General features: G+C 44.5%; 1 protein-coding gene across 3 annotated transcripts in view; it reads left to right on the forward strand.

Annotated features, from left to right (window-relative positions):
* The window catches only part of HOOK3 (hook microtubule tethering protein 3), a 1,904,471-nt gene that overhangs the window by 647,174 nt on the left and 1,230,048 nt on the right, over nt 1–27,249 (forward strand). For all 3 annotated transcript variants that reach the window (XM_069626410.1, XM_069626409.1, XM_069626411.1), the window contains one exon: nt 19,189–19,352. In XM_069626410.1, coding sequence (XP_069482511.1) covers nt 19,189–19,352 — 164 coding nt within the window. The remainder of the gene's footprint in view (nt 1–19,188; nt 19,353–27,249) is intronic.

The raw sequence follows: 27,249 nt of genomic DNA on the forward strand, positions 1-27,249 counted from the left end.
CCTCAGGTGCCCCAAATCCTTCCCAACCTTTGTCATCAACATCTCGTACAACCTAGAGACCTCGTGCCCACCCTCTGATGCGTCATACATTATTTCCAGCGTGGCATCCGGTTCATCGGCCAAAGTAGCTTTGGGCCACGTGCTCCGGACCTCCCGGACCACCCTATGATATGTCACATATTGACCCCTGTGTAGCCCAGACCCCGCCTCCAGTTCCTCGAACTCCATCAGGGTCCCATCCTGCCAGATGTCGCCCATAGTGATCAACCCCGCTGACTCCCAGTATGTCCGGAGAATAGCTCTCAGCTGCCCGTCTTCCTTCGCCAGGGCGACCAGAGGTACCTGCGGCATACACGGCAAGGGGTCCCCCATCATCCGACAGGCACGCCGCCATATGTTCCTGCCAAGGGCTAGCATCTTAGGACGCTCCCTCATCCATGAACCGGTCACCCAGATCACCTCCCGCAGTTAGAAGGGGGAACAGTCTTTCCCTAGCAGCCTGTGTTCGGAGGTCTCTTCATCCGAGAGCCACCTGGCCACATATTGCAGTTGCGCTGCCATATAATAGGCCTCAAAGTTCGGCAGCTTCACGCCACCTTTCTCATAAGAGTTCTGCAATTTCCACAATGCGATCCTGTTGCGCGTACCGTGCCATAGGAAATTCCTACATACACTATGTAACCTAGCAAAAAACTTCCTAGGTATCATATACGGGATGTTATTAAAGTAATGCAGGAGCCTGGGCAGCACCACCATTTTAAGCATAGCTCCCCGACCCATCATCGCTAAAGGCAATCTTTCCCAGAACCTCATGCACTTCTCAATCTTTCCCACAGCCAGTTCGGTATTATGCATATGTTCTTCCTCGGTCGTGTGATACACGTCAATGCCCAGGTACCGGAAGGAGCTCGTCGCCCACGGGATCCGCAGCACTGGCAACCTCTCCACTGGTATCCCCACATAACTGCCTAGCGGGAATAGTGCGGATTTCTGATGGTTGACCGCTATGCCGGACAACCAGGCGTACCTCTCCAATACCTCTAAGATATACTGCAAATTCTCTTCCGGATGTTTCAGGTATAACAGCATATCGTCTGCATACAGGGATATAAGATGGCACTCCCCTCCCACCTCTATGCCCACCGGATCATACTGCTGCTGGAGGTAAATTGCTAAGGGTTCGAGGGCCAGTATGTACAACATTGGGGACCAAGGACACCCCTGCCTAGTGCCTCTGCCTAACTGCCATCTATCTGAGACCACTGCGCCCGTACGGACCCTAGCCAGAGGCGCACTATATAATAGCTCGGCCCACCTCATGTAGCCTGGTCCCAGTCCAAACCGCCCCATAGCCGCCAGCAGCCACGGCCATCGAACAGAGTCGAACGCTTTAACCGCATCCAACGCCACTATCGCCATTTCGCTGTCCTCATTGCACCCCCATTCAACCACCCTGTGAAGGCGTCTATGATTCTGAGTAATATTCCGATTCGGGACATAGCCCGTCTGGTCAGGATGGATCAGCTTGCCTATCACCCTCTGCATTCTGGCCGCCAGGACAGCTGTTAGGATCTTGCTGTCCTGGTTCAGCATCGACAGGGGCCGGTAGGAGCCACAATCATGTCCCGGTTTATTGGGTTTGGGGAGCGGTACTATAATCGCCTCCCTGAGCGATTCCGGCAGCCGCCCCACCTCGAACGCTTCATTAAGCATCTCCAGCATGGGCGGGAGCACCTCCTCTCCATACGCTTTATAAAATTCACTGGGGAACCCATCCGCTCCTGGGGCCTTGCAAGTGGGTAGCTGCCGCACAATCTCCTGCAGCTCCTCCAGAGTGATCGGAGCATCCATCTCCTCTCGCTCTTCGTCACTTATCCTGGGCCGGCCTATGTCTTCAAGTGCTACCTCTATCTCCTCCCGGCTTCCCCCTTCTCGATCCTCATATAATGCTTGATAATATTCCGCGAATGCCCCATTCACCCCTTCCTGGGTGTCCACCCCCACGCCCTTTTCAGTGATAACTGATCGGATCGGGGATCTCGGGGTCTCGCTCTTATACAGCCACGCAAGAAGCCTGCCCGTCTTGTCCCCCCCCCGCATGCAACCTCTCAATGTACTTCCTGTAATTCAGATTACAGAGCCTGTCCCAGTGCTCTGCGCACCTCTGCTGCAGATTAGTGACCGCCTCCGTATCAATCCCACCCTCCCCCAGCTCTTTCTCCAACTCATTCTCGGCCTTACGCAGATCAGCCAGGACTCCACCCATTAATCCCTTGGACTTTGCAATGGCAACCCCCCTCATTACAACCTTAAAGGCCTCCCACAAAGTACCAGCCGACTTGACACTACCAGTATTCGCCTCAAAGTAAGCAACTATCTCCTCCCTCATGTCCTCCCTGAAGACTGGATCCTTGAGCGCTTCCGCCCTAAGGCGCCATGTTGGAATTCGCGCATGTGGGGGACAAAGCTGCCATCGCATGACCAGGGGCGAGTGGTCCAAAAGGACTCTCACCCTGTAGTCTATCTGGTCGCACTCTGCGACAACGTCCGGAGTGGCGAAAAAGTAATCCAGCCTTGTGTGTAGCTGGTGCGGGGCTGAATAATGCGAATATTGCCTCACGCCAGGGTGTCTCGTCCTCCACACGTCTGCCAGACCAAGGTCCACCAGCAGCGTCTGCAGTACCCTAGCCGCCGGGCTGGGCCTGACCACCCTGTCATCCGACCTGTCCTCCTTGGGGTTTAGTACACAATTAAAGTCCCCACCCCAAATCACCGGACCCCCCATCCCTTCACCAAGTCTAGTGATCAGCGTCCTAAAGTATGTCGCCGTGTCCTGGTTGGGAGCATAAGTATTTATAATACACACTACTTTATTTTCCACAAGCCCCCTTACCATGATCAGACTCCACAACCTCCCCAAGTAGCTTAAACGGGACATGTGGTGCAACCCAAACCAGCACACCTCTAGAATAGGCAGAATATGTAGATCCAACTACTGTCCCTCTCCACTTCCTCCCCACCAGTTCCAGTTTATCCTGTGTCAGATGCGTCTCCTGTAACAAGGCGACATCTATCTTTTGCCTTTTTAGGTACAACATGACCTTGTTACGCTTAAGGTAGCTGTTAAGCCCTCTAACGTTCCACGTTAGTATCCTAAGGTCCCCCATGTTTTATCAGTAGCTCCCTCCTCCCTCCCAGGTCTGCTCGCCTCCCCCCCCACCTCAAGGACCCCCATTTCCAGTTTCTCTCCCAGGCTCATATAAAAACTAAAACACCCCACCCCCCTACCCCAACCAGCTGCCCAGCTCCATCCCTGGATCTCAGGCATCCCCGTGTTCGGTCCTCTCTGGAAACCCAAGTAGAGAACCCGACAGGGTGTCACCCCACACACAGTGACTAACCTAAACTCAAACTGGGGTACAAAGAACAGCCCCTGGAGGCACCTCACCCTAGCATCCGTCTCCCCGCGCACTGACCCTGTTCCAAACTCTCAACGCATACTCTTCCATAACAAGGTCCCAAAGACTATATCCCAGTCCCAATGTTCACAGCCCGACCGGGCCCGCAGCGTCACTTAACTCTTCCCGTTTCATCCGCCGTTCGCGCCTCCGGTTCCTGAGGACAGTTTTGTGCATCGAGCCACTCCATGGCCTCCTCCGGAGTGTCAAAGAACAACATCTTGGTCTTGAAGAAAACCTTCAGTCTGGCCGGGTAGAGCAACATATACTTGTACCCAGCTGCCCTCAGTCGCCTCTTAACCGCCCCATAGTTCATGCGACTGCGCTGCACTTGCAAGGTATAATCGGGGTAAGCAGTAATGGTCGCCTCTCCTCGCCGTATGGTGCCCCCTTTGCGAAAGTGTTTGAGGATCCTTTCCCGATCCCGATAGTTGAGGATCTTCGCGATCACTGGCCTGGGCGGATTCCCTGGCGGTGGCCTCCTGATCAAGGCCCTGTGCGCCCTCTCCACCGCAAACCCCTGCGACAGGGCTCCCCCAGTGATCTCCTGCAGCAGCAAGTTCTCAATAAACTCCATGGGATTCTGGCCTTCAGCCCCCTCCGGCAAGCCCACGATGCAAACGTTGTTTCTCCGGGCACGTCCTTCCGCCTCTTCAGCCCTGCTTTCCAAGTTGCCCACCCGCTGCACCAGGGCATGGATATCACGCTTATGTGCGGTACAGTCCGCCACAGTTGGGCCCATTTCCTTTTCCAAAGTTTCCGAGCGCTCAGCCAGGGCTCGCACATCATGCCTCAGGAGGTTCACGTCGTCCTGCACCGCCCCAACCTGTAGTTCCATTGCAGTTTTCAATTCTGCCACAGCAAGTTGGAGCTTGGTCTCCCACGTCGCCTTCAGGTCCGCGATCGCAGCGAGGACCTCCTGGTTCGCACCACCGGCGGCCATCTCCTTGGTCTGAGCCTTCTCCTTGCTCCTGGCTCCTTCCGGACCAGGCGGCGTCTTGGCGTAGTCGTCGAGCGTGGGCTGTTTATTCTTCGCTCTCAGAAGCTTGTTCGACATATCTCCTGTCAGGAGCATCCTTCTGGCCGTGCTCAGGTCCAAGACAGGGAGGCACTATGCCCATGCACCACAACTCAGATTGAGAGTCCCAGCTCGCCCAACAATTCCGGCCACCGCTGTTGTCCTGCGCTCCCCCAGATGGACCGGGTCACGTTGCCTCCTTCGTAGCGCCCAGAGTATGCTGTGGGAGCCGCCCCTGAGGTCCTGATCCACCGCTCCTTTGTCCCTTCGTCAAGCGGCGGCGGCCATTTTGCCGCTCGTCGAGGTCTCGCCACCAGTGCTTCACTCGGCTCCTAAGTACACGTACGCAATGCGAACCTGTGTAAAAATGTATCCTCACGTGCAGCCGACCTTCATGTACGCAGTCATCCCAATCTTCGCCAAATCGTAGCGGTCCTTGCGCGGTATCAGTCGGATAATGTACGGATCAGCAGGTGCCCCCGTACAGGCACGTCTTTTCACATGGCTTCCAAGCCACGCCCCCAGATTGAAGTGATTAATATATCTGACAGAAGTGAAGCTGAAACTGCTAGAGAGAAAGTGCGAACGACGGCTGAAAGTTATCCGTTTCCAAATATTGGCCTTTTGCATTTTGCATAAAATTTTTCAATCAAACTTACAGACCAAACATACTATCAAACGCAAAAAAACTGTCAGATGCTTGAATCATTAATGCTAATGAAAACAGATGCATGTGTGATATTAGATGAAAACTTAAATCATGCATCGAATGTGGAAGTGGTTGATGCACAAGCACCAGCCGAATAACCTGTATTGGTGGGTGAAGCAAGTAACTCTTATAATGTATCGGAGTCCTCACTGTCCTATCCATCGTGCAAACAAAAAAGGAAGCAAGCTAAACTTTGCAGGTGACAAGTGGTTCAACCCATTGCTGAACATAGCATTGAAGAAGTACTAGGAGATGATACCTTACCCATGAATTCCACAACTGTTTCTATTAATAACAAAGCGAGGACTAGGTGCATGCGCGAGAGCGAAAATAGGAAAAAGAAAAAGCAATCGACTCAACATGGCACATTGTCTAGTTGGCTAGTACCTGATGGTAATGCAGTCAGGGATCTGTCTAATAAAACGGAAGATACTACCAGCTGCGATACTTCATTGAATGGAATAAAGGGCTGTGATCATCAAACTAAACCAAAGGTTAAACCTTGTAAAATGGTCTGTGAAGGGGCTGAAATACCAGAAGAATCACTTACAAGAAATACCGTGTCTCTCAATGATCGAATTGTCACCATAAGTGAGAAGATAGACAAACGGTCTAAGAATCCTTTGAACAGAGCTTTATTACGTGTAATTTGTGCAAAGATTCCAGCTCTGCGTATATTAAAATCATGTGATTTTGAGTTTGTGCAATCGATAAAACGCCAGTTTGGAGTATTCTCACAGGTCTACTGTGTCCTTCCGGCGACTGCTTGACTTATACGTACCCAAGAGGATTCCATTAACTTTTTGGGTTATGAATTGGACTTACCCATTCCTGTGGTCCCACTTCTGCATCCATGTGAACACTGTGGGACGTCTTAAGTCCAAAAAAGTGGCTATCCCCCCTGTTGAATCAGTAACATCTACAGAAAATCAGGCAGGGTGGAAATGGCTCAAGAACTTTATTGGGACAGTTGAAATCCTCTCAACCGTGAGTGCTGGAAATAATTACGTGGAATACAAGACGACACTCACTTTTTAAAAATGGGCAGCTCTCTTAATCTCTCTGTACAATTTCCAATAATCCTATTCCTATTCAGACGTGTGCCCAATAGCTTCTATGTGGAAACTGAATTTAGAAGTGCGCCCAATAGCCTCTCTGTGAAAGCTGAATTTAGATGTATGCCTAATAGCATACCCCTGAAAGTAGAATTTAGAAGTTGAATTTAGAATTGCGCCCAATAGCCTCTCTGCGAAAGTTAAACTTAGAAGTGCATTTAGAAGCTGAATTTGGAAGTGTGCCCAACAGCCACGCTGAAACTAGAAGTGTGCCCAGTAGCCGCTCTGTGAATTAAGAAGTGTGCCCAGTAGCCTCTCTATGAAAAGTTGAATATACAAGTGTGCCCAATAGCCTCTCTGTGAATTTAGTAGTGTGCCCAATAGCCTCCCTGCGAATAGCCTCTCTGTTAATTTAGAAGTGCCTGAAAGGGCATGTAACCCATCATATCTCACCAACACGCTTACTCTCTCCTTACATCACCACTCAACTAGAACACAGAGATACTATGACACCATTCGGTATAACTGTTCTCATACCAACATTCACCGCTCACTCCACATCATTCTAAGTAATCACTGCTGGTTACACACCCCCCAGCCAGACGCTCTCCTCAGGCCTAACGCAGCCACATCCGATCTGGATAAATCCTGCCAGAACGAACACATACTCCTGACCTCTCAACCATCACACCTACCGCTAGAAAGCAGCTATTACATTGATACCGCACGAGCTGTACACATACCCAGTGCTCACACGCACCGTTTGACTCCCTCTACTGATATGAACTTCGGTTCCCAAGGGCGTTCAACCTACCAGCGCCTTCAGACCATACTAATGGTATATAAGGCGCTATATAAATGCAAAATAACAATAACAATTACAGGAAACATGGCTTGTGAACGATTTTTATGTTAACACTCATATTTTTCAATGACGAGCCAAAAAGGGAAAGAAAGGGTGTCCATTTAGTGGACTATTAATGGGCGTCTCGCATGATTTTTATGCTAACAAACTGCCTATGGTTCCTATTAATGAATGTGTATTGACTGTTGAAATCAAAGCTAAAATTGGAGTGTATGCACCTAATATACTAATTATTAATATTTATGATCCACCATCTAAAACTTGTACGGTTAACATCCATGAAACTCTTGATATGATCTTGACCACTTGGTTAATGATTGGGGGTAATGAGATAGCTATACTTGGTGGGGATCTCAATGCTTATTGTGGGGTCTCCACTATGAAAATGACATTTAATAATATCTCTCAAACCACTGTAATGTCTAAGACTAGGTGTAAGTCGAGTTTGGTCTAACTTTCTCCAAGATTGGGAAATATGGCCTTTCAATGGCAGGACGACTAGTGATTCTCCTGGAAAGTGTTCTTGGAATGCTGGTGCTAAAGCTGCCACATTGGATTACTTGTGTGGAAATATGTCTGCTCTTCTTTTAATAAGTGATCCAGAGGTAATCGCTGCTCCCTATAGTGACCATTCCCTAGTCAAGTTAAAATTGGACCTATCTATACCTATTAATATTGATCGTGGCCCTGTCAATATTAGTCACCAACGTCAGAACACAAGATGGAATACAACCGAAGTTAGGAAACTGAATTAAAGAATCCACATGCTACTTACTAACAGTGCTGTACTGACTAGTAATGACATTGAGCACATCATAAAGCAATGGACATCGGAAGTTGCTGTTGCTTGTGGCATTCCGACCATTGCAACAGGGAAACTCCATAAATCAGACTATGAGGTGGAATTAGTAGTAGTAAGGCGAGTCCATCGACGGAACTTCGGAAACTAAGAAAACTCCCATTAAATTGGCAAGAATACTTATTACAAAGCAAAAAATTAACCAATGCATTTAGCAGTTGGAGTAAACGGCACAGTGGTGAAAAAGTCAACTTAAAATGGCAAATGTTGATAAACACGATGCAGAAAGGCTACAGTAGATCAATATGGAAAATGTTGAATAAAATCAGAGGGAGTGCTCTGCCCCAAACATTAAATGCAATTAGTGAATTGACATGGGTTAAATACTTAACTGTAACCATGTATGATGACAACATTGTTAAACCTGTTGTATATACTGAGGAGCCCTGTCCACTAAAATTTTGCAGAAAAGAGATCATTGGAATAATCATTAAGCTAAATAATTCTAGGGCACCAGGTCCTAACGGACTCGCATTGTGTGTTGTTAAGCAAAACCTATAGGTTGGTCCGCTATGTTGTTGTCGTCCCTCTATTGTAAGGTGGATAATGAAAAACAAATTCCTCTATCATGGTCTAATTCTATACTAATACCGAATTATAAAGCTGGTTTGCGCACTTTCCCTGTAAACTATCGTACTCTTTCTATACTTGGCACCACTAGTAAGATCTTTGCAGCTATTGTCTTGACTCATTTGCAATCTTGGACTGATGATAACCAGAAACTACACCCATTTCAATAATGGGTTTCGATCCGGGTTTTTTACTACAGATAACATCATACTCCTTGATGCAATCATGGCCAGAGCTAAACAGTCATAATCCATCCATATATGTAACATTTGTGGATTTTTGCTGTGTATTTGATAGTTAACTGTTAAAAATTGATGGGAGCTTTTACACCACTATCAATGCCCCTCCTGGTTGCTTGAGATTATAATTAAACTTCATCAGAATAACTGCCTGTGTACGCCTAGATAATGATGGTAGACTTCCTAGCCAATCAAAATAAACAAAGGTGTTAAACCGGGCTGCTTGCTGGCGGCATTGTTGTTCAACCTATATACTGCTGTGCTTGTTAGACGATTAGAGAGCCGTGCTCATAGCCCTGCCCATTTTTCATCTACCAAGGTCACTGCATTACTTTTTGCAGAATGCTTTCTGATTGTTGATCATACAATATTGGGCATGAAAGCCGTATTAGAGGAATTGGGAGTTTATTCATTTTAACATGATATGACCATTAACCTAAAAAAGATCAAAACCATGCTTATTTCTTCCAAGAAAGTAAATAGACTTACCATGAATATAAGTCGGGGAACGGTTGAATATACTGATCTATACAAGTATCTTGGAGTGGACATGGATTGTAAATTAGGTCATCGTCCTCTAATAGAGTCCAGGATTAAACGAGCTAAACTAATTACCCCCATAGTGTGCAGACATGTTCCTCAGTATGCTGGCTACACCTTTAAGGGAATTATGCTATTGTACAGACAATGGTTTATCCCTGTCTTGACATATGGTCTTGATGCTCTTGCTCTTACAAATTTAGCTTGGTTGGACGGAATTGAAGCATTTTTTTGGCGAACTATATTGAGTCTTCCCTACAGCGTGCCCCATTAAATATATAAGAACTGAATTTGGGTTGACATCTTTAAAAGCTATTGTAAAATATCAGAGATCTTTTGCCTTTAAAGGCTCTGTCATCTGACCAACAAGTTGCTCCATTCCATTGGTAAAAACGTTATAAATGTAAAAACAGGAACTGAACCTGCTAACATATGATGCCTTGTCATACTCTACCCTAAACTGGTCTACTGCGCGGTCTAGGTGCGGAAGATATAAGGCTATCAAAAGAGTCTACAAAAATAAATCGTGCCTCAAGAATTGGGAAGAAAATTTCATCTACATGGGTGCTCTTAGAAATTTTGTGCATCTTGAGGGCATTGTATATAAGTTTCTCGGTCCTCCATTGTATTTGATTAGATGCCCTAGTCCTGAGGTTCGGAGATTCCGACTATTGATGTGCATTAACCAGCTCCCAGTCAGAGCCACGCATGGCTCACAATGGAAATTAGCTCACAACCAATGCATGTGCCGGATATGTGCAGTTGAGAGCAATGTAGAAACAGTGGAACATGTGCTTACTGCGTGCCCAAAAATGGAGCACTTATATGGGTTGAGATACAGTCGCTATTATCATACATTTGAATGGGTTGCCACTATCCATTTCTGGAACTTGTGGCTAAACAACTCGTCGGAAGCCTTAATTATTGCGTTGTATAATGTTTGGACCATAATACAGGAGTTGTTTTAATCTGTTGATATAGGCTAAAGGTGTGATAGATGCTATGTTATGCAGAGTCATCATGAATTTGATTCACTATTGTGAATAATTTGTATATGAGCTGTTGTCTTAAGAATTTGATCCCCTCATAGAGGTAATTTTATGAATGCGTTACCCATATATGAATCTGTAGATGAATGACAGTATGTGTTATAGGATTTAAATGTTGGAAATAGGATACAATGTTTAGTTCCTATTTTAAATTTTACTATATTTATTAAGGATGAATTGTTGAATTGAGGATGTATACGTAGAAGTAAATGTGCTGTTGTAAAAGTGCAATCGAACTAAAAACAACAATAAATAAATAAGATAGGTGATGTAACCCTCCCCGGTGCATCAGTCAACTGCCACAAGGAATCGTAATTGCATTGCAGCAATTATATCTGAGCCAAGGTGGAACGCTTACTAGTGGATAAGTTGCTACGTTTGCCTCTACGTTTGGGCATACTAAAAGGGTGTGGGCAACCCTAAAACCCAGGGCTGAGACTTTGGTTTTTGGACTTGTATGTACTGCTTTTCAACAGGATACATGAACCTCTAGAAAGACTGCGGCATGTGGGAGTTTGACGCCCTCATGAGAGAGAGGAAACTGAGAGATTGGTTCTTGGAGCCTTAACTCATAAGGGGACATAGAGATTGCAGACGATTTGCAACCTTTATCTTTAGGACTTTGTCCCATCCTGTACAAGACCCCTAAATAAGTGTCTTTTAATTTGAATTCCCGATTTTGGCTGCTTCTAATCTCATTGTTGCCTTGTGACACCCCATATAAAATCCATCATGGTTGTGATAGCTTTTGCTATGTAAAGTCTACACCTGTAGAATTTGTGATTTGTGTTAAATAGTTTTCTGAAGTGAAAAGTGTTTTTTTTATTTGCCGTCTTGCTCCACAATATTTCTGCAAAGACACCTTGTAAGCCATCTGAATGAGCTACATACGTGTTATCCAGCATCTATCTCATATGTATTTGACGTTCTTCTATAGGGCCCTCCCCCTATTGTCACCAGATAGTACCTTGTGTTGCAATTGTAGGTGAGCTCCACAAATGCTATAAACTGCAATTGTACATATTCAGTGGGCTTACTGTTCTTGAATATATTTTGTGATATGGGGAAACTTTTCAAGTTAAAAAACTTCCAAGAAACAAAGTGAATCCACTTTGTTAGGAAAGGCGCATCTCAGTTAGCCCCAAATAGGTTGCTAATGTTTAATATGTTATAGATTAGGTATCCAGTTTACGATATAAAAGTAATGAAGTTCAAAGAAATATCTTTAGCAGGAATTGTTTAATTCACATTCCTGTAATATTTGCCGCCAAAATTTGTTTTTGTAAATCAAAGAATGAGTTTACATCTCAAATTGCCCATAATACTCTGGTGCCAATGCATTTCGGATTTAATCCTTCTTCAGGGCGGTATTATAGCAAAAAACAAGTAGTATAGCATGACTTATTACATTATTAACAGTATATGTACATACAACAGCCATTGTTTAAGGGTTATTACAAAAATCACATACCAATCCGCGAATCACGTCCATTCGAAGAGATAATGAGCAAGAATGAAACAAAACGGCATATCAATTAGTTAACTGAAGGAAATGTGCATATCCTCTCTATCTTTAAACTGTATGTGCATGTCATACCTCGGTCATGCCGAACGCTGAAATCGTGGTGTTGTACGGGGGTACAACAAGATCTACAAGAAAGTTAAACAATAATGCGAAGTCATCCTCAAGTCCTTCCGTAGGTAAGGCATGTGAAATCTAATTGTTACTGCTGTACTTACTAAGCTTCTGTTGTGCACGAAGCGTGACCGCAGAGTGAGCCGCTTGCAACGCGCTCGCGTTAGTTTAGCTTTCGTTTTAAAGGTTACCATATATCATACTGTATAGTGAATCATAAATTCACTATACAGTAAGTTACAGAAAGGCCTAAGTTTTGTCCCTACAGATGACAGCACATTATTTGAGTCTAAAATAGAACTTTTTAAACTAATCAGAAAGATGAAACTGAAGGTGTTTTTTAGCGAACTGGATCATCAAGAAGCTAGAGAAGAAACAGAACTCAAGGAATTCAGAAGCAAAAGTACCTTTATCCCTCCAATAAGTATACCTTCAATAGAAATCTTCCAAAAACAAGTTACGAGAGATTTTGAAAAACTTAAGTTTAAAGGTCAATCACCTCGCAACATGAAACCTCATGAACTAAAGTTGATACGTGACTTATATGGAGATCCTGCAATCACAATAAGGGCTGCGGACAAAGGAGGAGGTTTAGTACTACTTAACACTAGAGAGTATGAAGAAGAATGTGAGAGAAAACTAAGTGATGGCAATACATATGCCTGATTGACACAAGATCCCACACCGGAGATAAAAGAAAATTTGAAGACTTTTCTAGATAAAGCGGAGGAATTGGAGTGGATTAATCACCACACAAAGACATTTTTGACCAATTCACACCCGAAAATACCACACTTTTATACCCTTCCAAAGGTACATAAAGACCTCATCAAACCCCCTGGGAGACCTATTGTAGCAGGGATAAACAGCATACTAGAACCTCTAGGCAAATATGTGAACTATTTTTTACAGCCACTGATTTAAAAAACCAATACATACATCAAGGACTCAGCCCATTTTTTACAACTCCTGAACGAAACTCCATTCAATTGCAACAACATCTGTTTTACCATCGATGTTAAAAGCCTCTACACATCGATCCCCCATGATTTAGGGGGTGAGGCGGTGGAGTGGATGCTACTCAATGCTGAAGAGATACCAGCTCAGAAAGAATTCATAATGGTACTTCTGGAGTTTATTAGCAATAACTCATATTTCTGATATAAGAATGACTATCATCTCCAAGTGGCTGCGACAGCCATGGGAGCCACTATGGCCCCCTCCTATGCTAACTCATTCATGTACAAATTTGAATTTGAAAACATACTACAAAATGAACATTGGTACCCGAAATTGGGTCTTTGGATCAGGTATATCGATGACATATTTGGAATATGGAAAGATACAGAAGAAGAACTGCTCAACTTCTTCACATATCTCAATAACATAGATGCACGTATCCAATTTACTCAAGAACATTCCCTAACTAACATATACTTTTTGGATGTAGACATTAAGATTACCAACACAGGCTATCAGACCACCATCTTTCGAAAACCCACAGATCGGAACAATCTATTAAAACGCCTCAGCTTCCATCAACCGAGTCTTATAAAAAACCTTCCATACAGCCAGATGCTCAGGGTAAAAAGATTGGTAAGTGACCCAGAAGACTACAAGATAGCCATCCAAGAGATGGGGAAAAAGTTCCTGGAGAGGGGATATTCGGAAGAAGAAATAAACACAGCTCAATCACGAGTAGCCACACAAAGCAGAGAAGACCTATTGAAGATAAAGACTAGGCAAGAGTTGGCTCCCCCACTGGTCTTTGTGTCTAAATACTCACGTCAAAGCAACCGCATTAAGTGCATTATTAAAAAACATTGGAACACATTATTATGTGATCAGAGAGTAGAACACCTGTTTAATGAAGCACCCACATTTGCCTATCAGCGGAGTCAAAACCTAATAGATAGACTAGTTCAAACTAAACCAGCACTTAAGAAGAAACTCACAAGAAGAATTGGAACATTTCCTTGTTTGAATTGTAGCAATTGTAGCTATGTGACGAAAGGAGAAACAGTAAAACATCCCCATACAGGAGAGACAATCAGATTGAAAGATTTTGCTACATGTGACTCAATTAACGTGATTTATGCCATCAAGTGTCTGTGTGGACTGTACTATGTGGGTCAGACATTGCGAGTAGCAAAAATTAGGTGGAACGAACACAGATCATGCATAAGGAACCACAATCTGAACTCAGCGGTGTCAAGACATTGGGATGAGAAGAAACATAACCTGGCTCAAATCCGCTTTGTTATCCTAGAAGTGGTTTCTAAAAGAGACACCCACGAGAATTTCCAAAGGAAAATGGATCAAAGAGAATCCTTTTGGATAGACAGTCTGAGTTCCCTTACTCCAAGGGGGCTCAATGAAGAAATAAACTTTGTGTGTTTCTTGTAAAATCATTTCTGTAGAATAGAACTAACTTTATATTTTATTCACAGAAGATCCATATTTTCCATGCAAACAACTGTTATTGTTCCGCTATTTAACTGCATTTTACATTTCTTGCCATGTTTTTCTTTAAGATTGGACTATACCTAGGTTTATGTCTCCATAATAGTGGAAAATTCATTGCTTAAATGACACCTTAGTGATAGAATACATGTCCCAGAGATGGATTACTCTGGATTATTTTATTTCATACGCCCTACTTTCCATATTTAGTCAATATAGTTTTGCATACATCTTTACGATCCGTTAAATGAATACACTCTGCTAGTCCCCCTATTGCTCTAGCTACTGCGCCTTTAAGGCACTGTAGACATGAGATTACAATCACGCGCATTGACTTCCAATGCGTTGGTCACCATGGAGACATCCCTGCCCCCTGGCTAGCGCCCGAGGGTGGGGCGCGAGGCGTACGTGCTCCAGGAAGGACCACAACGCCTTGCACCGTCTCCATGGTAACCTTTAAAACGAAAGGTAACCTAACGCGAGCTTGTTGCAAGCGGCTCACTCTGCGGTCACGCTTCGTGCACAACAGAAGCTTAGTAAGTACAGCAGTAACAATTAGATTTCACATTCCTTACCTACGGAAGGACTTGAGGATGACTTGGCATTATTGTTTAACTTTCTTGTAGATCTTGTTGTACCCCCATACAACACCACGATTTCAGCGTTCGGCATGACCGAGGTATGATATGCACATACAGTTTAAAGATGGAGAGAATATGCACATTTACTTCAGTTAACTAATTGATATGCCGTTTTGTTTCATTCTTGCTCATTATCTCTTCGAATGGACGTGATTTGCGGATTGCTATGTGATTTTTGTAATAACCCTTAAACAATGGCTGTTGTATGTATATATACTGTTAACAATGTAATAAGTCATGCTATACTACTTGTTTTTTGCTATAATACCGCCCTGAAGAAGGATTAAATCCGAAATGCATTGGCACCAGAGTATTATGGGCAATTTGAGATGCAAACTCATTGTGTGATTTACAAAAACAAATTTTGGCGGCAAATATTAGAGGAATGTGAATTAAACAATTCCTGCTAAAGATATTTCTTTGAACTTCATTACTTTTATATCGTAAACTGGATACCTAATCTATAACATATTGTTCAGAAAGGAAGAAGGCCTTGCCTATGGCAAGAGGTAAAGTGCACAGAATTGCACAGGGAACAACTTAGGATCTAACAACGTGCATAAAATACCCAAGGCTTGTGTATGTATAACCCAGGAGTGCAAATAAAGTATTACCAATATACAATAAAGGAATGTAGGGTAAACACTTAAGACCTCCTGATAAATGAAAGGAAAGTCTGCAAACTCTTTACCCACTATGCTCTTACAGATACTGACAGCGCTAAACCCACGTAGAGGGCAAGCAAGTACAGATTCTGTGAACTGACACTCTGTAAAATACTGAATAAGGAACATTCAAACAGTACTCACGAGGACCGGAAAGACCACTAGAATGTCAGTAATATCACGAACCCTGTAGATCAAACAGGAACCCAGAAGGCTGTAAAAGCAAAGGGTTAAAGATAACAAAATACATAAAACCGTAGTCAGGGGAAAGTATGAATTGTGATGTTAACTTGTGAGGAAAACAAAAGGGGATACACACTGGAACATGTTACAACAACACCCACACCTAATATACGATGGAAAGTAAATGCAGAGGTGCAATGGAAAATATGGAATGGACTCTGAATGAAGTAGGATCAGGAGCAGGGGAAACGCTATTACAAAAGGAAACCTATCCCACCCAACCAAGGGAAAAAGGTAGTAAATAAATACTAATAAGGTAAGATTAATGCATCAAGCTTTTCAGTAACCAGGACAGCATAAAGAGACAGAACGCACCGGAAACCTGGGCTGCAACTAAGAGTTAAGCACAGAGAAAGGCTGTCTGCAGACAGAGGAAGACAGAAAGGGAAAAGCATAAATCAATTAGCACATAATCCGAAATCCAGGGCAGAGGAACAAGATACAGGAGCTAAGGAACTGGGCACAAAAGCTAGGGACTGGAACTAGGTACAAGGCACAGAAACCAGGAACAAGGAACAGGAGACTAGTCACAACAGGAACACTGCTACAATGACCAGCGCCGGACTGAAGCAAACTGAGGCTTTTAAAGCTGCTAAACGAGCACACCCCTCAGGCGTGCCGCCTGCTGCACCTGCAGCCACAGGTGTTGCCTATCCTCCACCCAGCCTTGTGCTGCAAGGGAGGAGACGAAGCAGTGAGCCAGGCATTCTGGGAAGCAGGAGCTGAAGCAGTGAGCCAAGGCATTCTGGGAAACATAGTCATTTGATTTAAGTAACATGCTGGCTGCCAAAAAACCTGGAATGGATCCGGAAGGGAAGTAACTTGGATTATAAGGGTTTAACGTTCCCAATTCATCAGAACACTGTAGCATAGGGTTCGAAGGAAATGTCCAGTAGGGAATAAACCCCAAAACATGCCCCCAAGTGGCGGGAACGGGAGCGAAGGGAGCGAGCCGTGACACATATTAAACATTAGCAACCTATCTGGGGCTAACTGAGATGCGCCTTTCCTAACAAAGTGGATTCACTTTGTTTCTTGGAAGTTTTTTGTTCGATTAGGTCCTAGTGCTACAGGACCGTTTTTGTATTGGCAGCTCCAGGCGAGAACATTACAATAAATTTATGATTTTCTTAATATAAGCAACTACTATAATACGTGGTGCCCTCCTCACCCTCTTTTTCTTGAAACTTTTCAAGTTGCCAGCTACTATCCAGGCATTAAAGTCACTTGTCCCTTGGGATTAATGCCGGATATCCACATGCAAAGATTACGCAATTTCTTAATCGCAAAGAGTGGATTACCATTTATCAACATGTAGTGGGATGTTCAAATTTTGTCCACCTCTTATGTGAAATACTGTGCATCGGGTTGTGGTTTATCTTTTTTTTTCGTAATTAGAAGATCTGGTTGACTGTCTGCTTATGTAATACCCACATCCAAGGTTGGTGTGATCCCAGGGTTCTTAAGTGTAATGTGATCGCTCTGTTGAAGAATGTTAGATTGAGGTAAGGTATCAACCTTATATGGGGCATCCCAATTTCCCTCTGTTTGCAGCATTATTTAAGTCTGGGAGACTCGATTCATTCTCCTTTGCACAGCACCAGCTTCACATTATTGCTCCTTTTTTCTTTTTACTTTCTATTTTAAACCAATGTGTGCCTTAACTGGTGCTCGAGGACACCTGCCATTGATCCTCTGGCCAAATGCCAGCCAGCATTTTCACCATGCAAAGCTCCATGAGCTGACCATCATGACACATTTCATACAGTGCTCCACTCCACATCTGGACAATCCTACACTGATTCATACTCACATTCAGATGGTTCATCCAATAAACTGCTGATAACTGTTGGCCAAGGTACAGTAGTGGTGCATGAGAGCTCCTCGTAGACATTAAAATGCTTTCCCCCCAACTCTATGCATTTTGTTAGAGCAATTTTCCTTGTGAGTACTTCACAAAGATGTAAAATGTAGCTGCCATCCAAATTACCTCTTTCCTTTTTACCTGACTGTATAGAGACAAGTAGTATAAGTTTACACAGTCCAGTCGGCTTCTTTCTAGCTGTCCTGACCTAATCCATTCCAACTACCATTGTAGTCAGAGCAGCAGAACTATTTATGTAGAAAACTGAGTGATATTACTTTGGGAATTTATAAATGCATGCAATTATGGTGTTCTCTAATCAGCCCATAGGCCCCTTATCCGAAGATCTTTTCTATAAACACTTATGTTGCCTAATCACAGGTATTTCTTAAATTCCTCTGACTGAATATGAAACCCAGAAGACATTATGGATCCTTGGTTGTCCAAGTATAAAGCACGAAATCATCCCCTGAAGAAAAACTGGTCAATTGATACAGTAACCTGAGCATGCCGGCAATCAAGTACAAGATGGCTTATTCAATTATAAAGACCCTCCATTTTGATATCCATTTCATTAATATTTACTCTCAATATTAGGGTATAAATAGCAACGTCTTTCAAGTGTTAACTTTCATTTGTTACCTTCTATTCCTTCTGGAAGAAAGTCTAATATGTATTACCTGTTTGGTTTATAGTGATTAATGCTGCTGTTTAACCAGTTTCTTAATGCACCCAAGTTAGCCTGATATTTGAATCAAGCCATAAAGGAATCTGCCCTGGATAATAGTTTGGTCACCTCAGAGAGCCTACGTTTCAGTTCTTTACTGGTTTTATAACCTGGTCATCAGACCACATTGCCTTCCTAACCAGAACATTTGGTGCATCGCTTCTGTGATCATTGCTCAATTTAGAGAAGATACCTTCTGCAAAAGTTTCTTGAGACCTAGTTTATTTGTAGGTTTTCGGGTATTTCAATTATGCAACCAGTTTTCAGAAAGTTGAACATCTGTTCACTAAGGTATAGTGTGAATAGCGAGCATAATGCTTTTACTCTCTGCTGATTTTATGTCCTCAAATTAGCCAACATTGCTGTTGGGTAAATTGGTCATTGTGAAGGATTGTAAATTAGCACTGCATATATTTTTGAGTGTGGCCCTTTTATGTTGAAGACTTAAAAAAAAAATGAATGCCCATTTTGTTTTTTATTGTTGCTAAGGCAAAAAATGAGTTTTGTAGTGTTGTTTTTTTTTTTTAACAGTCCACTTCTTCTAGTCCTTTGGGATTGTTCCATTGAGGTATGTTTTCTCGTCATAGGTTGCAGCTCTACAGGAAGAGAGAAGCAGTTTACTAGCCGAAAACCAGGTCATTATGGAACGGTTAAACCAATCTGATTCTCTAGAAGATCCCAACAGTCCAGCTGGTCGTAGACACCTTCAGCTCCAAACACAGCTTGAGCAATTACAGGAGGAAACCTTCAGGTAAGAAAAGCACACACTTCACTGAAAGATAGTAAGAAAGTAAATCCAATATAATACCCATAAAATAAGTTGTGCACAGATGTTCATTATTTACAAGACGTTACAATATTTGTGTCAAGAGTAAGATTAGTTCATTAAACCACTGAACAAAATACATCATTAATAAGCATCCATAATTTAAGGTGACTGACAAGACAAAAGTGATAAATAAGACCCTACCTGAAACTATTGTATGGCCAATTTCACAATCAATACTGATGATTTCCTTTAATCCTAAGTAGCTGGGGTGTAATCACTTTAATTGTAAGTATTCTCTTTTTGAATTACTACTCCATTCATCATCAACCTTAAGTTAAAGTGATCCTGCAGGTTACCATTTGCACCGTGACACGCTTTATTGTTTAGATGAACCGGGTCTTTAGTATTTCCGGAAGCCACCAAGGGCATGTTAAATATCATACTGCTGTTCAAAGCTACTGATGTATGTGTCACACATTTGGAAATAGTCAATGTACACATCTTTAACAACTGGGTTTATTTAATCTATTGGATAGCTAACAATTCAAATATCAGTTCATATGCTTTATTTTGACAGGAAGTCATAAAAGCAGCAATGCATAAATAAAATAAACATTTAAAATCAGCAATTTGAAATTAATTCAAATATCTATTACAAAGTAATATGCACATTTGGATGTGTAGTATGTAAATTCATACACCCACATCATAGAGCTTTATCCAATAGTGCCATTTTCATCCTGTGTTCTTAATGCCACCATAACGTAGATCACCATCTTTAATAATGCTTACTCTATAGGGTTGGTTACCTGTTTCTGAGGTGGGCTTTGGCCAGTAACTGCCTCCCATGCCAAGCCTTAGTAGGTCTCAGCAAATTCAGTGCCTCAGCGAGGGTTCAGGACTGTTATTGGTCAAGTTGGCTCCAGAACCAAGTAATTTGGCTAATTAACACGATTGGTTCTTAAGGGGATCATCTGGGATCAGGGTTGGACTGGCCCGTCGGTCACTCATGGCTGGGCCGATATGAGGCCCTGGGGGCTGGTCTATGAATTTGGGCAGGTGTGCCAGGTTACACCCTTGGCTCAGCGCTAGCTGGCTTGCCTGCGGGTTGCAGCCCGCTCAGCAGCCAGCTTGCGCCTAGTCGCAGGACAGCGGATGCATTCATTAAAGAAAGGTAACACAAAGCGTTACCTTTCTTCGATGAATGCATCACGTAAGCGTGCTGGCTTGGCAGTGCCCTGGGCCCTGAGCCGATCCAGCGATTTTGTGGCGCCAGTTGTTGCAAATGCAATGGATCGCAACAACAAAGCTAACAGGACTCCACTCTCAGCTCGAGGCGCGGGCGAGCAGGAGAGGCTGAGGACAGCTCAGGCAGCAGCATGGATGGCAATGCCTGCATCCCCTTCCCCACATAGCAGGGAAGGGAGTCGAGGGAAGTACCCAGTACTTGATCCTGGGACAAGCCAAAAGCAGAATGCACACCTGGAGTGTTATACAGGCCCATTAGGTGAGTAACTATATCGGCATGTATTTTACTTTGCACAGTGGCACAATCTTTTTAATTCAAACAATTTCTAGGACACGTTTAGAAAACCTGCCGGCATTAGAGCTGAGAAGGCATCCCACGCAGAGGTTCCGCGGGCGGGGGACAACCGGTAGCAGCCACGACTTATATCCTGCCGTGCGCCCGCAGACCACCTACACTGAGCCTGCTCCCCCCACCCACCTGTCACTGACGATGCCTGCTGACACTAAGGGCTACGCCGCTGCCAGCATCTATATGTCAGCCGGTGACAAATGTATGCAGAGGCAGCCGCAACCTTGGGAGGCGTGTCTCCCTGGATTCAGCACTGCAGCGGGGATCGCAATGCACACGTGCCCTCGGGACTCTGCAGCATGGCACAGCGGAGCGGGCGCTGTTCTATCAACAAGCCCACTGCCTCTGTATCCCGCTTGTTTACAGTGTAGAAATTTTTGACCATAGCACATCAAGTGGCCATTGACTTCATTGTGCCACAATGAATGCTTTGTTGTAATGTGTCTATCTTTCCCATCTCTGTGGCATGCTGTGCAGGATGTTTGTTTGCATGTATGAGGTAATGAGTGCTCAAAGTATTGGGTGTCCTGTGAGTGCGCTGCTGTCCCTATTTTGCCAACCTCTGAAGCCTGAAAAGTAGATGCATGCAGGCTTGACATGCAGCCAAATTTGCACCAGACCTGCAGATGAATTTAACTGGTCTGCTGTTAAAATTTCAGTTACCAGTGTAATGGTATCCACTACAGAATAATTGCTCATTTTACTATAGCTGATATGATAGCTCAGTGGGTTGAGTGCTCGCTGCTGCGATGTGTGTGATCTGCATGTTGCAGGTTCGAATCCCAGCAAGGCCATCTCAGCCTTTCATCCTTCTGAGGTCGATAAATGAGAAGCAACACAGGCTGGGTGATATTGTATGCATATTTGTTCTATAAAAAAGAGCTTAAGCGCTATACAATAACATTTGGCATTGGACGTCTGCTTGCATTCACAGTAATTTGACAATATAGATCTATACACACAGATATTAATGATATATATGGTGATCCATTCTTGTATGCAAAGTTATGTTATTTTATGAGTTCTGTTGTAATGTAACCGACCGTAAGAAGCATTTTCTGTAAAGTCGTGAATTGACGCGATTCACGAATGATGGTTTGAGGGCCACTTTTTTTTTTAGGCGAGATGTGGGCCACTTTTTGGGGGTGAGGGGTGGTCCACTTTTTTTGGGTGTACGGGCCTGTTTCTTGTCCCAGTCCGACCCTGTCTGGGATGTTAGTAGCTTGTTTCCTTTGTTTTTGAAGATTACACACGTTTAATTTCCTTTACAAAATAACAAACAAGCCTGTCTGGTTGAAAACTGCAGGAGCAGTCTTTTACTGTTTCTAGAACCATGACGTGGGCGGTCATTATGCATGTGAGGAGAGCTGACAGGACAGACGAGTGAGGGCATGGGGGGTTGGATGGAAGCCAGATTTGGGGGTGGGGAGGAGTGGGAGTCGAGGGACAGAGCCAAATGGAAGGCAGGGCTCTAGTTACAGCTTTAAAAAAAAAATCTGGTTCTGGGGTATTGATGGCGGAGGGAGGAATGAAACGCAGGCTTTCTATGATGATTCACCCGGCGTTGTTCGTCTCCCGATTCACTTTAGCCACTCTCAATTGATTGCTAATAGTTGTGACAAAGCAACACGCCTACTATGTAATGGTGAGCACATTTAAAATGGGTATGATCTAAGTTGAACATCAGAATTCATTGGGCAAAAAAAAACTGGTGAGCTTTGGTTTCAACTACATTTACTCTACTAGGCAATTAAGTTTGTGCACCTTTTTTTCTTTCTTTTTCTTCTTTTCTCCAGTGCACCTCTGGAAGGGCACTTCTTTTTGCAGGGTTTCCTCGGCCGAGAAAGGTTAATCCTCATCTCTTTAGTGAAGCCTTCTTGCCATACTGGGGAGAATTCTGAGGCCCGTAAATTATCAGTGCTAACACCGAGGTGCATAAAAGTTATAGTACAAGCCTGATACCCGCAGGGCTCCAGTTACTGGGTGTTAAAGGTTTTCTTTTTGCTGCTTTCCCTCTGTAGACATCAATGGGACACCCAACTTTTTTACATTCTTTTGCACCTCTTCTGACTAACTTTTTACTTCACTTGTCTTGCTAAGCCTATTTGTTTTTGGGCCACCGATCAGTCCCTATGGCTATCGTGCAGAAGTAGTCTGGTCTTTGTCAAATTCTGTTTATTTTTCCCTGCACACATCACATTGCAGTGAAGTGTGGTAGCGACATGTTGTGTCCCTGTAGCTTTGTTGTTCGTAACATTTTGGTTACTTAAATGTGTCCAGGGCGGGCTGGTGGCAGCGGATACGTTTCTACTTTTTTTATTGTACTTGTATATGCATTATTACATATACTATTTTGATATTTACACAGATGTGTGTAGTCTCCAACAGGAATCCTGTATTTGCACTTTATTTTGATCAATGTCTTATAAATAAAGGTGTTGGCGACATCTCGTGTGTAGTTGTTGGCTTACAACTGAGCATTTAACCCACATAAACAATATTGAGCTATATACTATATCGAGATTCGGCCTAACAATATCGAGATATGATTTTTGCTCCGTATCAACCAGCACTATGCTGGTCAAATGTGTGGCCTGAGACTGTCCAGGATTGTGCATCCCCTGCCAGTTTGTATGATGTAGATCCTTACTATTTGTAGGGTCAGGGGCAATCCTGGATAGAATGGGGGACCCCACGCAGCCATTCAATTGTTAATTATTGGAGCCAATACCCATACGAAGAGGCGTGCCCTTCTAAAGAACAGGAACTGTTCTTGAGAAGCTGCCAACATTGCTTTCTTCAACTGTCCAACCGCAGCCCTGCACCTTTGCTGAACATCAGAAGGCCTTCATCAGTGTTTTGACTCCTGAACCTGTGCAAACAACTGGTCTAGACTCCTGCTTAAGGATCCTTCTGTTGGAAGCCTTCAGAAGTGTCCCGGAACCACCCTGTGGGGTGGCGAGCTTCCTCCTGCACTACTTTGCTGCATTGGTTGTCGTCCCAAGCTGTGGCTTTGAACTAGGCAGGTGCTTGAGTTTCAAAAACAAAAAGCATCCCCTGCAGTTGCAACATTCCAACAAGAACAGAGGCCTTACAGGACTGCTTTTTGTTTCTACCACAAAGATAGACTGCCACCATTTCTTCTGAGTGGCCATTGTTGATTGCCTCCTGCATTGGGTCCCGGGAGTCCTCTTAGGTTGTCACCAGAGTGGTGGTCCTTCCTTCAGTCCAACAGAGTTGTGCAGCTGTCCAGTGCTGATTCATCAGAGCATGAAAATGCTGATTAGCTGGACCCAAAATCTGACACCAGAAGTGGCATCTGCAGCAGAGACCCCTGGACTTCATCGAAACCAAGATGTGAGAAAAGAGGGCACAGTGATTTACAGAACTTCTATTGAGGTCCCTGGGTGATTAGGAGTACCAGGAATGAGTAAACATACCTGTTTCTACCACCTCACCTACCTGCTGAACAGAAGTTTAGGAAGCCACTAGCTTGGAGAGCAGTCAATGCTAAGTCACAGGAGGAGTGGGGGGTGATCTGAGGTCCTTGATGAGCACACACAGCAAGACTCCATGTAAATAGCCTTAGACAATAGTATATGAAAATATACAATTTATTAGGCCCAAGAATAAACAAGTGAAGAATGAAATGCACAGTAAAATCACCACTCAAAGAACACACTATGTAAAATATATATATATTTCTGATGTTTGTTAATCTGCTTAGAATCACATGCTGTGCATAGGTCCGACATCCAGTGGTCACTGCGGAGTATTGCATTTTGTTTTTCGTAGTCGAAAAGGGGACGTCGACAAGGCGTGTCTGTAACACTATCCCTATAGTGACGTGCGTTGTACCCACAATCCCTCACGCGTCGAGGTCCCTCAGATTGTTTTTTTCCGCCCAGTTTCTGGTCGCCTTTCGCGGAGCTCCTAGAGAGACATTGCTATACTTACCACGGACCTCGGTCCTTTTGTCATAACTTAATATACTGGTAACGATCCCTCCCCCTCGACGTTAGCTGTGAAGCTGTTTCTCCGCCGAACTATTTTCGACGGAGAGGAAGAGCGGAGGAGATCCTTCGGCGCTGCCGAACACGTGGCCTGGCCTCGACGGCCAACTTACAGTAGGGAGAGTGGGGGTTAGAACTTTGTCTCTTCTCTTTGAGAATGTCTTTCTTTCTCCCTTTTCTTTCCCTTGGGGTTGTTATCGCCAGCTATTATTGCCTCAGCTATGGAGAGGACACCATTTAAGTTTTGCCCACGCTGCAGGGGCAAATATACTTGGAAAGATAAGCACAAGCTCTGTAATCGTTGCTTACCCCTCGATCACATAGAGAACAGCTGCGCAGCCTGCAAGCTCTTAAAACCCAGGACTCTTAAAGAACGTAGGGTTAAGAGGTGGGCAGACTACGCGATGTCGAAGTCAGTTTCCTCACCCGCTGCCGCTGTTACTGAAAGTGACGAGGAGTGCGATAACTCGACGTCCGTTACGGAAGTCATGAACCCCCAGAAGGAGCGCTCACGCTCCTCGTCGTCCGTCCCCGGCCCCGACGGGCTCGGCTCACGCCCTGCTTATGGGGATGAACACCCCGGCGACAAGGACGCACACAAACCCCATAAGGCTAAACACACTACCCACGGCTCTTCTTCGTCGAGAACGAAGGATCCATCAGCGCCGAAGGGGACGCAGGGCACTCCGGCGTCTACCGCAGACCGTAAAGGTCACAAGCCCCACCCGCAAACGCAGCCGCGACCAGCGATTGGGCTTCCATCTAACACGGGCGCTACCCCAAAAACATCCGACGCAACGCTCCATAGAGCGACCGTCGAGGTACAACGCGCAACGCACACAACGTCGACACCAAAGCCCTCGACGGACAAAATCGTGGCCGAGAGCCTAGCGAGAATTGTCGCCGAGGACGAACGTACGCGGACGACGAAACAAACGTCGAATACCGCGTCGAAAAAACACAAAAGTAGCCAGGAACTGCCCCTTTCTCCAAAGGACGCTTCCGAACTACCTGAAGGCTTTTCAGAAGGAGACGGGAACCTCTCGTCGACGCTGTGGGAGCGTTCGAAACGATTCGAAGGCGAAAACACTAATTTTCCCCCTCTAGACTATTCAGGGGTACCCCATGAGACCCTTGAAAGACTCCATTCTTGCATGGAGAAAATGGAAAGGTTTCTAGGAAACCAAGACCCACCCACTCACAAAAGACAAAGAGAATGGCCACAGGATGACCCTAGAGTCAAGATTCCTAGGCTGGTTGACCTCACTGAGGAGGAGCAATACCTCCAAGAAGATGAGGAGTGTTTGGGTGGAGAAGAAGAGGTAGAACTTGAGGAAGAGGGCTTCGGAGAAGATCCTTACACCACTCCTACAGGGTTTGAAGAGGATACAGCTACCTCGCAGCCCTGGCATTCACCGTCAGTGCAGCCTTGGCAATCCCCATCAGTACATTCAGACCCTGATGCCTTTCTCCCTTCTCCTCTCAAGGATTCACACGGGAACTCCTCTCCCATAGATGACCAACCTTCCCTCAATGCACTATTGCGCAAGGCAGCAGCGCATTTTGAGATTGATACAGGGGAAACTCTTCCAGACATCGACTTTGTAGAAAAAGTCATCAAAGAAAAAGCCCCTGTTAGCCAATCTATTCCTCTCCTGGCTTCTATTAAAAGAAGAATTTCTCCTTCCCTTACTAACCCAGCTCTAGTAAGAGGGGTCAACCCTAGAATAGAAAAGCTCTTCAGCCCTTCATCCTCTGACCCTTTATACATCAGAGGACACTCTATTCCAGACTCCCTTGTGGTTACCAACACAAGAAAAAGAGCAGGGGTGCCACTATCCACTAGTGAAGCACCTCCAGACAAAGAAGGCAAAAAACTCTACGCACTGGGGAAGAGAATCACGACCTCCGCCGCCTTCTCCACTAGAATTGCTAATAACAACTCACTTTTAGCTAGCTACGCAGATGCACAGTGGAACAAGCTGCGCAGCGAAGCAGAGGAAGCACCTGAACCTCTGCGTTCTCGCCTGCTAGCTATAATATCAGAGGGCACACTGGTAAACCAGGGCATCGTTAAAAACTCCCTAGATGCCGCTGAGACGGCTGGCCGCTCCCTAGTTCAGGGAATACTTCTCAAGCGCCACGTTTGGCTACGCAATTCAGGTTTTAAGCCCGAAACCCAAGCCTCCCTCATAAATAAACCCATTGAACAGACGCATCTGTTTGGGAAAGCAGTAGATGAGGCCCTAGAACATGCTAAAAAAGAGTT

This window comes from Ambystoma mexicanum, chromosome 6p (assembly GCF_040938575.1).
Source record: "Ambystoma mexicanum isolate Mex_15411 chromosome 6p, UKY_AmexF1_1, whole genome shotgun sequence".
Classification (NCBI taxonomy): domain Eukaryota; kingdom Metazoa; phylum Chordata; class Amphibia; order Caudata; family Ambystomatidae; genus Ambystoma; species Ambystoma mexicanum.